This window comes from Anoplophora glabripennis, unplaced genomic scaffold (assembly GCF_000390285.2).
Source record: "Anoplophora glabripennis isolate ALB-LARVAE unplaced genomic scaffold, Agla_2.0 scaffold218, whole genome shotgun sequence".
Taxonomy (NCBI): domain Eukaryota; kingdom Metazoa; phylum Arthropoda; class Insecta; order Coleoptera; family Cerambycidae; genus Anoplophora; species Anoplophora glabripennis.
In genome coordinates, this window is record NW_019418492.1 from 432,290 (window position 1) to 445,453 (window position 13,164).

At 35.0% G+C, this 13,164-nt stretch overlaps 1 protein-coding gene across 1 annotated transcript; it reads left to right on the forward strand.

The window, feature by feature from the left end:
* Window positions 1-8,927: 8,927 nt before the first annotated feature.
* LOC108907059 lies at window positions 8,928-10,952 on the forward strand. The gene is made up of 2 exons (XM_018710574.1): window positions 8,928-8,951; window positions 10,419-10,952. The coding sequence occupies exons 1-2, from the start codon at window positions 8,928-8,930 to the stop codon at window positions 10,950-10,952; spliced, it is 558 nt and encodes a 185-aa protein (XP_018566090.1).
* The last annotated feature ends 2,212 nt before the right edge of the window (window positions 10,953-13,164 follow it).

Sequence of the window (13,164 nt, forward strand, 5' to 3'; positions counted from 1 at the left end):
GGAAAAATTTGTTGTCTCACATATTCTTATTTGGAAAATTCTCCATGACTTTTTATTATATCCCTACCATATCCAACGGGTTAAAGCTCTACTACCTCACGACTTTCCATTACGGATAAACTTTTGCCAATGGTTTCTTCATAAAGTGAATGAAAATCCATTATTTGACACTGAAATTTTATTCACTGATGAAGCCATTTTCAGAAACGCCATCCAAAACTTCCACACCAATCACATTTGGGCTGAAGAAAACCCACATGCAATCTTGGAATCCCGTCACCAGAAGCAGTTTTCCGTTAACGCAATGTGTGGGTTGGAATATGCGGTGATTCTTTAATTGGACCCCATTTTCTTCATGAGAGGTTAAATGGACATAATTACCGGCATTTTCTCGAAGAGGAATTGCCAGGTTTGATGGAGGTTGTTCCTATTTTAGTAAGAAATCGACTATGGTTTATGCACGACGGAGCACCAGCGCACTTCAGTGCTCTGGCGCGCGAATATTTAAAACAAAATTACAATAATCGCTGGATAGTCATGGCCACCTAGATCCTCGGACCTCAATGCTTTAGATTACTTCCTATGGGGTCCAGTACTGCAGAGCAGTTGAAAAATTGCATCATAGTTTGTTGCGAAACCACCCCCGGCATTTTCCAAAGAGTACGTGAGTCCATGAGAAGAAGAGCAAAGGCATGCACATTTGCAGGAGGTGGACATTTCCAACATTCTTTGTGCGTTCAGGGTAATTTTGTTTTACCATTCCAAAATGTATGTAGATTACTGTAATTTCATAATTTCAACGTTTAAAAGTTATTATCTTAAATAAGTTATTGTTCAAAGTGACATAAATCTTTTTTTTCGCGTAAGTGGTCTAATAAGATGCAAATGAATGAATGTTATTTTTTATGCGAAAACCGTACGTCAGACGAAAAAAATTCAAGACACCACATTTGATCAGAAAAGAATGAGGATTTCAAAAATGATTTTTACTTTAAGAAAAAGCAGTGGCGTAACATATTCTTCTTCAAAAATATTCAATATAAAACCTGTACAGACGCCACTGGCAAAAATAATACATTTGTTTGTACATCAGAAAATGCAATTCGATGAATAGAAGGCGTGTACCAAATTTGAAAAAATATCTAGAGTAATACCAAAGTTATCATAAAAAAATGTTTTTTTCATAAAACTTTAGCACCCTGTAGTTCAAAAGTTAAGACTTTTAGGACATATGTTCATATAAAGTTTTTTTCTTAAAATAGAACCAAGAATAACCTCCTTAAATATTAGCACGTTATTAAGAAACACCCTGTATATTATGAATGGTATGATATAAAATCGTTAAGAAGACTATTAGGTCGGTCGTCCTTTAGATGCGTTTTCGTCCGAATTGGATTTATCAGAAATCGGATAAGATAACTAATAAGATAATTATAGATAATTTTGGAATATATTCCAAAACACAATCATCCACATTATTAAGAATTATAATATGCTGATTTGATAAATCAGTATGTACGACTGACTTCTGTAAAGCAAAAACTTGTCTAGTGGACCATACCACATGGGCGAAATCTGACAAAATTATACAGGTCAACGTTTAGTTTGAAAAAAAAAACACCGGACTCTACCCAGGTACCCGGGGGCTTTTGGTGTCGCTGATTTCGATACCGAGGTCGGTTAAGCTCTTTCACGTCAGGTTCAAGGTCATTTGAAGCTCAAACTGAGAAAAGGTGGTTCAAAAAAAAATCTGAAAAAATGTATACATAGGTTTTTGGGTCGCTGAGTCTCAATCCGATGTCGGTTGACCTCTATCACCTCATGTTCAAGGTCGTTTGAAGGATAAAGTAATAATCTTATTACGGTCCTGATTAGCACTTCTCCATTCAAGGACACCGAAAATAGCTGAATGAGATCAAAGTGCCGACAACAAAGTGAAATCGCTGGTTTACATATACTGCGGCTAAGCATGCGCAGAAATTAATTCCGTGATTATTTCTATTATCACGTAAAAACTATAAATAAAATACTTGGACGTTAAGTAGCAAATATAAAAAGCAATATAAGTGCACTGATTTTAATATTGCTGTTTTCATGAATATGTGGCTGCTACTGGCAGATACAGAACGTAACAATTTATGGACTACCAGTATTGTGTTTTAGAATGTCGTTAATAGTGTCAGAGCATTAGACAGAATGCGGAAGCTCGGCTATATTTGAAATAGTAGCGAGCTGGCAAAGTAATCCGAATTGAAGCGAAATCTTAGGAAAACTGCAAAGGTAATGCAAATGTTCGATGGCGCAACGATAAATTTATATTAAAGCAGGGCGGGAAATGGAGTTCTGCACCGCGGCATTATGTATGCATTGTTGGCGCGTTGCGACTTACAGAATGTTATATTTTTCTGTTGCTCTTGCTGCGGCGTTTAATTATTTAGCGCCGTATTTCCTGGAAATAAAAAAAAATGTTTGCGAGGGTACTACACAATCCCTAAGATTACTGCGGTTTGTAATGTTTAATGTAATCAGAAGGGTGTTATTGTCAAACTAGAGATTTGCAATCAAAGATTTGATGCAGAATTGAAATCATATTTCACGGAAATCCTAGGGAAATCCTAGAAATAAATATTTTTTTAGTGAAAACACTGTAAAAGAATTCAATGCTTTAAGATCAATAATGATGTTCAAAGCAAATATGCCAGTATCTGAAAACATTTCAAATCTAACAGCAGTTTGTGACTGTATATTTATTGTGACGTTAATTTATCAGGTTAGTGATACATGGAAAATCAGTATATTCTCTTTTCAGTGGCGGCCCGTGGGTTTGAACACAGGGGGGCGCATTTTGAAAACAGGACGTACATCATAAGAGCTGCGGAGGGTGTGGGGGGCGGTAGCTTCCCGCTTAGCGCCTCAGGCGAAAAATTTTAAGGAATTTGAAGGTCATTGTGTTTTGCAAGTACCCCAAAATGAATACTGTCAGTGTGTACAGTAGCTACTTAGATACAATGCGAGAAATAAAATTCCAACGTGTGGGGGCTGAAGTGGATAGTCGATCAACCAACCCGGTTAGGATGTAATTATGTAGATTACTGTAATAGTCCATTCTGTATAGTTTTTGAAGTTCCTTTAAAAACATGGGCATCACTAAGATGTTTATCTAAAACGGGATCAATTTTTGCACTATAGTCTATTAGTTCTAAAAATACCCCTTTGTTTACCGAGTCACTTTTTTATTATGTCCACGAAGAGAAAGGTTACATGTACCACATAGTTTTAAGATATTTTTTGAAAGAAGCAATCGATTTTTCTTAACTGTTTCGTTATGACTATTTACTATTTATTTGTTCTGCATAAGCACTATTTAAACAAGAAGCAATATTTACTCTTCCTAAAAGTAAAAAACTCACCAACTTATTTTTGTGTTTAGGAGAATTTTCATGTTTCTTAATTTTAATTTCTAAATGTTTCAAGTCAGAAACTCCAGTTTTTATCCAGTTTTCTTCGCCTCCTCCAAACAATAAACATACAAAACAAAAAAATCTATTTGTTTGGTCACAACTACAGGGTCTTATCATAAATGTTTTTATCAAATTTGCGAAAGGAGTTTGAAAATATCTTGGGGGGGGGGGGGCGGATTCCCAGAGTCCTCCTTCACGAGCCGCCATTGCCTCTTTTATTAATGTTGTAGTACTGAAAAGTTAAAGTAGGTTTGTCAAATCAGTGCATCAAACTCATTTCATCAGAACAAAATGCTTTAACAAAAAAGACATTGTGCTGTAAAAGTTTTTAATACACTTGTATCTGTTACGCTATTACATTTTTTATATTAATAATTTTAACCATATACTCGGAAGGCTTAATAAAAACTGAAAATAAAAAAAATAATGATTTATCTCGACCTTTTAAAATATAAGTAAATTACCGCTTAACTGCCGTTAATTCGGCGCCCTCACACTTTCTGCCGGCAGACCACAAAACGTTCGAACACTGAAGCAAAACAGCATTTCACATCAGAACCACATAAATAGTAATAACCGTCAATCGTATCTTCCGCATTGTATTCCATCAAATTTGGAGACCACATCATACATATGGAGAGGGGATATGTAGAAAATATGCAGAATGCAATACAATCCGCAGTTTATTTCGGAGTGTTTCGCGTGTCGGTCTTAATGGCTAATTTTGAGAATTTTGAAATGGTGGTTTTATATGGAAATGCGAATTTCGCCGCAGCAGAATATCGGAGACGTTCCCCACATAGACAACATTTTTCGAGTCTTCGCGATACTGGGTCTTTGATACCGCAAAATTGTAAAATCGGTCTCCTTCTACAAACGTTATCTATGTCCCATGTCTTGTTATTGAGATATGGCATACCATAAATTTCACCAACCGTCACTGCTTGGAAAATTAACATTAGTATGTTAATAAACTGTTTTTAGTCAAAGCATGCTCATACCTTAAAAAATAATTTATATCATTAATTACATATTTTAACATTTTAAATTATCATTACCTGAAGTGAGCAAGAAAAAACATGAGTTTCAAAAATAGCCAATATAATCGCTTATTTATAATATATCCTAGGAAAATGTTTAAATTTGGCAAAATTGAGTTGACTTGGGAGCCGTGAATGTGTCAATGCCGATCAGGAGCGGCCCGAAAAGGGGTGTAAATAATGAATTGAAAATTTTTTTTTTTCAGCGTAAATATACATTTTAAATATTTTTTAATCGCTAATTCGTATTCTACTAATTTTTCTCTATATCTCTATTGATTTCGCATTTTCTGTAATTTGCATAAATATCTTCAGAAAATAAATGAAACAAACTTTATGTTGACAAAAAGTATAAACAACTAATTGTATTTCAAGTCCAGGATTAAGCCCGTACATCGGTATCTTATTTTTAATTTTCTGAAGCGTTCCATCGAACGATATTCCATTTTTTTGAAACCTCTTCCGAAAATACAAACTCGCCAATTTAATAGATCGTTATTTGTCAAGTGCAGTGGCCGACGATCAGCCCCAATATATACATGGGGTGAAAGAGACTCATGCCTGCAATAACAGACTGGCGGATATTGATGAGTCCCCTCCTGAACAACACAAAGCCGACTTTACTTTATCGCAAGATCCCGTCCGCAGATGGATTTACTAAATTTAGTTATGATGACCGACTGCTTGCTTTCTCGATGAACAAATCTAATTGATTTTCTCTTTGTGATAGTGGCTATTTGTGTTACTTGAGTTATACGCACGTAATACGTTTGGAAGTTGGTAAATTACACACACTGGGTGAAAGATCTGTAAAGGATAACCGATACATTTTTAGTGATTTGCGTTCCAAAGTTAATACAAAAGTCTCGCGGAAGATATTAATGAACAACTATGACAGAAATTGTGAACAGCAGTTTAGTGTTGTTTTCAAGAAAATATATTTATAAAGGTATTCTATCGACCACGGACCATAACAGAACTTGCTCGCTAGAATTTAAAGTTAATTCCTAGAAAACTAGTTCATAAAGGTAACTTTTACGCCCGGTGGTAGATAAAATGTTGAGTATCACCAAGACCAGTGTAAATCAAGTTCTGGAATTATTTGCGAACTATTAATAAATAATAGTAATAAAAAATAGATAATATATAAAGACTCATTGCCCATGAACCATAATATAACTTGAATAAAAATTAAGCATTCATAAAATCACTTGATCTCCTGGTTTTAATAGAATCCACATGTTATAAATTACACTTTAACACCAGGCGGTAGATGACCTAGGCGCGTACAAATCAAGTTTGAGAATTGCTTACGAATTGTTAATTCTAAATTATTACGGACAACAATCCGCAAATTTACTATTTTCAAGATTGGTGTACGATAGAGGCAGTATTACATATTTTGCAGTTTTAAATTAAGCAAAGCATTACTCTTCGCTTACAACAGATAAACAATTCCTGAAAATTTCGATGCAAAATTCGATCCCATTCTTAAAGTAGCTATTGCTTACGCGACCACAAATTGTTACTGAGTTTAATACAGGGCCTGGCGTCCAAAATTGACTATATACTATAGTCCATTAGATTTAGATCCAGGGAGTAAGGGGCGAGATATTCCTCGGATGTGAAACTTGGAAAGTACGAGTATGCCACACACCACTCATGTGTTGTTTACGTCTTTTGACCCGGCGCCGAGTCTTGCTGGAAAGTCCATTCCTATTTGCCGAAGTGCTGCTGAGATACAACAAGCTTCTAAGATGTTGCAACAATTCACTGTTTTTGTTGATTTTGTTCCCTTGCACAGGCAAGAGTGCCTTACCATTAGCCCCAGATCGCGAAGGACTCCGTTTCCGTTACCAACCGGTTTCTCTCATTTCGGTGATTGTGATCTCGTTCTATAGTAAACATCTTACAGTCCCATGCTGAAGTTGAAGACATCTTTGTAGCAATACCAAATTGTTTTTATCCGTGAGGATTTGGCTTATTCGGATTTTGAAGTCATAAAATCAAGCTCGTTTCTGTTATTTAGTGCATCGATTAATGAGATTCACGACTACCTTCAAACTTCAAACCAATACTGTCATATAAATGTGCAGCATTTAATAAAACAAAAATTTTCTTACTACTCACTGAGTAATATGTTTGCGTTGGAAAATAAGGTTGCTTGATACTCGATTGAGAAATGCCCCATTTGTTCACTTGAATGATTTTTTCCATCCTAGAATGCAAAATAAGCATTTCACAATCCAGAATCAAATTATTTTAGTAACACGTACTTAGTTTAGATAGTGTTGTTATTTTATTTCAAAATTTCTACAGAAGCAAGAAAAAATAATGACTAACAATAGTCCTTTCATCTTATTTTAAAACAATACTACTTAAAATATAGTGCTAAACTGAAATCGTCGGGTCTTTATACAGGATGATTCATAACTTTGGGTATATATTATTATGCACCACCAGAAATAAAATCGACATCACCAATAATTTATAAGGTATACGTATTTACAAATTCCTTAAAAAATAAATTTTTGAAGTTGTTATATTTAAAGTCACCACGAAAATGAACAACTGTAGTGTGTTTCTTAAAATGTATTTTGTTTATTGTGCCCGCCTCTTCAGGTAGCTCCAGCCCATTTAATTTCACAAATGTTTATTTATTCATTACTGTGGTCTTCATAGACCTTTTGTGTGTTTTTTTTTTTCATGTAAACAATATCAGTCTTAACAAGTATTCAAAATGGCCGATGGGTACAGCAATGCAAAATTAATAGATATTGTTTTAATGCCAAAGCAAGACACAATGTAATAACAGCTTCTCGCTTATACAGGGTGTTTCAGAAAGACCTCCCGTAAATACAAGGGGTGATAGTACGACAAAAAATAAGAATTCTGTTTGTCTTATGAGCTATATGCTTATCTCCTCTTGTTTTCGAGATACAGAGCGACAAAATAAATTTTTTTAAATAGAATTTTTACGAGTTTCCAAACGGTGCGAAATACTTTTATGAAATTTGGTATTCCGGTGTTTTTAAGGATGCCAAATAAGCTGGTCTAATTATTTTTTGTATATTTCATAGAGGGCGCTAGTTATGCTACATTCCTATTATATTTTAAGTTCTAATTTTTTAAGGTTAGGTTTTACCATTTGGGCTCCAATTTCTAATGTACTAATTTTATTTTCCATAAATAATGTACTAAAACTTCCTAATGTGGACGGTTTTCGAGAAAAAAGGCTTTCAATTGAATTAGAGTTTAATAAGTTTTGATATAATCCTACTTTGAGAAAAGTCACTTATTTTATACACCGTAATATTGTAAGAGTTTAATTAATTTATTGTTTCTCGAAAACCGTCCATTAGGAAGTTCTAACAAGAGTACATTATTTTTACAAAATAAAATTGTACATTAGAAATTGGAGCCCATATGGTAGAAAACCTTACCTTAAAAAAATTAGAACTTAAAATGTAATAGGAATGTAGCATAACTGACACCCTCTATGAAATATCCAAAAAATAATTAGACCAGCGTATTTGGCATCCTTACAAACCCCGGAATATCAAATTTTATAAAAATATTTCGCACTGTTTGGAATCTTTCGTCAAAATTCTATTTAAAAAATTTTGTTTTGTCGCTTTGTATCTCGAAAACAAGAGGAGATAGACATATAGTTCATAAGACAAAAAATTCTTATTTTTTGTCTTATGTTTTGTCTTTAATAAATATTAACATTTTTTCAAAGTCATTTTTAAACAAATTAAATTTGAAAAATTAAATTGTCAGTAAATGCATATGTCAATACAACTATTTAGGTACAAAAACAACTAATGATCGAAACCCTACAACGCCTGTGAGCTTGGGAAAAATGAATTGAAAATAGCATCATCTTCTTAGATAATAAATTCCGCCAACGCCAAGCTAATGAAGCTTTCGGGCTGAAATTTTTACCACTTATTAAGGGTACAAAGACCTTTAAAAATCCTGAATTACAAGTGTCTGCGATGAAAATTGCATTAATTATTAACAATTGAAAAAAGCGGACAATTTCGCCCATTTTTGAGCTCTTGCGCATAAACAGATTATTGGAATTTAATCGGACTTGTCTTATTTTACAGATTTATTTAATACCTACCGTTTTCTTATGAACCTTTTTTCTCTATGGGTAACAGTTTTTTTACGCGAGTCAAAAAACCACTTTTCCATAATTTTGACCATTGATTTAACAAAGTTTCCCAACTAGTCTCGAGTTGATTTTTTGATATTTTGTTTATAACACGACTCGGAACAACATTCCGCAGAGAAACTTCTAATAGTATTTTTTTCCCGAAAAAAAGCTATAATGACTGGCCTAAGAGCGATGTTATATTCTTTTGTTATCACCGTTAAATCCGGAAATATTTCTACGTCGTGTAATAATAATTCCAAAATGGCGGACGTGGAGGTTATCCAGGCGAGTTTAAAAACGCGTGTAATATGGTACGCCGTGGAAAAAGAGGGACCAGTTCATTTATTTTATTAATTCAGCCCAGCGGCGATAGCACTGGGTATTTTTACAAGATAATGAAAGTGGCGAACCGTACAGCCTAGTAACGCGTTATTTATCCAGCAGCGATAAGTGTTGATGCATGGCCAACTTATCCGGCCCCAGGGATGGGGTTGCTTTGGATACAAGGCGAGATAAACGGGCCACGCCAGATACGCGACTTTACGGCCCCTTTGTATAAGATCCAATTTTGAATTCAAGTGCTCATTAATAAATTCAAGAGCAGAGCATATCTAAGTGGATTTTATTTTTGCAGCGTCTAAATTATATTTTCGCCATTTTGTAGGAGCGGCCAGGTTTTTATTGTAATGCGCGCAATGGGGGGATTCTTTCTTTTTTATTTAATAAAATATAGGGCGACATATTTTACTTTTGGTGCTTTTGGCTGGCTTCCATGCGAACGCGACCAAGAATATGTAATGAACGTACGAAGCGGACGTAAAAAACTTTTATGGGTTGCTCCTTATCTGACGATTACTTTGTTTCGCATTCCGCCCGAGTCTAATAAATACCCTCCTGATGTTTTAACATAAAATTGTGGCATGAACATATATTCTTTAACAGTTAACCCAACAATTCAAGTTGTGATGTAAAACGGAAAATGAAAATAGTATATTTTGCAACAATAGATGACCATGTCGTTCATTCGAAAGTGAACAAATTGCTCACAGGCTCGGTTAGGGGCATAACAGCATCATCAGTTAAACAAACAATAAAAAATGTTTAATGTTTAATTAGTATTAGCGTGGTGTAATCCAATAATAGTGGGGACCAGTTAGCAATCTTGTCCACAGACAAGACATCCATCTTCACAAGGCTGGATATTTTTTGCATACCTAGACTTTTGGTATCGGAGAATGTTTGAATGATTTCCGGGCTGGTTGCCACGTCGTCGGTTTATAACACTTGACGTTTCGATAGATATATCGCTCTCTTCTTCAGAAGTTACCCTGAAACTGGAGATCTACTAGTCCTGTCACTATTTATATATGATGTGGTCACTGGTCCATGATGTTCCGGTGGGTGACCTCGTACGCGTTGTTGACATTCCAGTGGGTTGCTTTCACGAATGACTCTCTTCCATATACCTGGCAGATCTACGCCACTATCTATGTTGAAGTTGTTCGGATTTCTGTAAATTTTTAAAGCTTCTTTGTATAGTCGGGGCCAAAATCTTCTGGCCCCACGGACGCAACACCGTAGCAGATTTCCTGGATCACATCAATGGGATACATCCAGATATCCAGTTTATCATGGAAGTAGAGAAAACGCCGCTCTTCCCTTCTTGGATGTTTTGGTGGAGAGGAAACCAGATGACACTTTAGGACATCGAGTATATAGGAAGCCAACTCACACAGACAGGTATCTGCACAGTTCCACCACCACCCAGCCCAAAAACAGGGGATCATAAATACCTTGATTCATCGAGCGCGGATCATCAGCGAGCCAAGACACTTGGCCTTGAGAAAGAATGGCTACAAGGCGAGAAATATAGAACGAGCTATCAGGAGGAGACATACACCCATTAAGAAACAGGAGTACTTAGCGACGACGTATCTACCTTACGTGAAAGGTTGTACAGATAAAATTGGGCGTCTTTTGAAGAAGAGGAATATCAACACAGTTTTCAGTACTGTAAGGCAGGTGGCGGCAGCGTTTCCAAAGACCTGCAACAACGACCAGCTCCAGGGCCCCGGTGTTTACAGTATTCCTTGCTCTTGCGGAAAGGTCTACATAGGACAAACAGGAAGGCACATCAACATGAGGTTAAAAGAACACAAAAGTCACCTCAAAAATAACAACTGGGAAAAATCAGCAGTAGCAAAGCATAGGGCGGACACAGGACACACAGTGGATCTGAGTGAAAGAGAGAGAAGATTTTATCCCCGACTATACAGAGAAGCTTAAGAAATTTACAGAAATCCGAACAGCTTCAACAGGGATAGTGGCGTGGATCTGCCAGGTATATGGAAGAGAGTCATCAGTGAAAGCAACCCACTAGAACGTCAACAACGCGTACGAGGTCACCCATCGGAACATCATGGACCAGTGACCATATTAAATATAAATAGTGACAGGACTTGTAGATCTCCAGTTTCAGAGTAACTTCTGAAGAAGAGAGCGATATGTCTCTCGAAACGTCAAGTGTTATAAACCGACGACGTGACAACCAGCCCGGAAAACATTCAACCATTAACTACAGCCACGGAAGCCTACAAACAAAACCATCGGAGAATGTTGTTTGACTTCATTTCTTAGGATTCGTTTGAATTAGCTTAATATCTTAATAAAGAGTAAAAATAGCTAATTATAGAATATATTGTCGTGATGTGATGTTATTGTTGTTGAGTTTAAGTTTATTAAATTTTGTTTTTGAATTTTAAATTTTATTTTATTGAGCGACAAAATTTTAAGTTACTAAGTATTCACTATAACTTAAGGGTGTTGTTTCCTTTAATTGTATTTATTTAGTGATAACTGAATTACGAGCTAAAATTTCCCCCTTATGTTTGTTTAATACAATATGATTTTAATGATGTATTTATATGATTTTAGTTCAATGTCGACAGGTATATGTTCTTCAAATTTTAATTTGACCAAATTTTCAAATAATACAACTCACATTTATGTATGTTGTGATGTTGGTTTTATTTGATTTCCTTAATTGCGGTGCATTCCTTTGCTGCCAGATGTCCCTGGTGTCAGCTGCTCCTATCGTATTGTCTCTCGGCTATGGAATTTTCACTGCACAGCCCTTATAGTTTTTGCCAACTTTTTTAGAAATTGCACTATTTGATACTTGGGACCTCTCCTTAGTGTCTAAACTTTCATTATGTTTAAAACGCTTTATGTAATTCAGAACATATGAATTTTGTTCACTTTGGCGTTTGACATTCAACGATGTGAATTGTTTTTGACTTTAACGTTTTTGGATTGGTAACTATCTTACTAATTGTTGATTTTATCTGATTTTCTTTTGTTCTTTTAGGAACAAATTGACGATGTCTACTGCTGTGTTTTTACTTTTATTAAACTGAAAACAAGTGAACTCGTTGCCATGGATACGTCAAATTAAACTTTTATCAAATTTTTATTTCAAAATATTGAATTTATGCATGTTTAAATTTCTATGAATTTTGCTTAATTTTGGAAATTTTTACTAATTTCTACCTTAATTTTACGTCTGATATTTTGTTCAATGTTTTTAAAATTAACCTTCTTTCACCTCTATTACCAGTATTTTCCTATTTGTATTGCTTATTAATCGAAATGTTTTCAGGTTCATTGACAACTTTCAGTTTATACACAAATTGGAACTTAAGTCGGGATTACAATACAGTTTTTGATATTTAGAAGGTCATTTTCACATTGCCCAAGTCATTTTGCAGTTCACCTACACTCTTAACTACAACTACAATTTTTATAAATAAGTCCCTACATGGATTTTACATTCCGAAAATGTTACATGAATTTTTACAAAGACTTAAATTTGATTCCCTGGTATAAATTCTTACTGTAGGTATGCTAAACTTTAGTTTTAATCTTGCTTTATTGCATGTTCTTCATTTATAAGTGAAACTTCTTCTTTGCCTGTCGATCGAAATTTCAAAATTTTGAAATTTTTCAAATTTCCTTAAACATATACATTAAATGAAAACTAACTTTACCAAATTGTACTTTACTATAATTTATAACTTTTTTATGTAGTGTATGAGTGCATCTTATAAACTTAACAAATGCCAGATCCGTGTAATTTATGGGACGGTTTTCAGGAAGACTGGGGCTCAATAGTTCTATTAGGCCTTCTAAGAACAACCACGGTCAGAAGAGGGTTAATATTTGTATTCGAGGGTGGTCTGAAGAGCTTTTGTCGCGGAGACTAATAAATTTACAAACCGATAATTAGAACAATCCCAAAACACTTCGAGTTAAGTAACTTCGTGAAAACGTATCGCCATGTGACAGTCATTTGTTGCGTCCGGGTGGCGTCAGCGTAGTCGAGGACAGAACAAAGAAACCCATATTTGTAATAACGCGCGAAAACACGAGAAAGGCGTAACGGTTCCAAATTATAATTAAATGAAATTGTTAAATTGATAAATTGAAAAAGATAGTAATA

Excerpts from the sequence above, each read along its gene's own strand:
- LOC108907059 (XM_018710574.1), top strand. The coding sequence starts at position 8,928 with ATGGCGGACGTGGAGGTTATCCAG. Across the intron at positions 8,952-10,418 it reads CGGACGTGGAGGTTATCCAG|TTCCACCACCACCCAGCCCA; the intron begins GCGAGTTTAAAA and ends GTATCTGCACAG.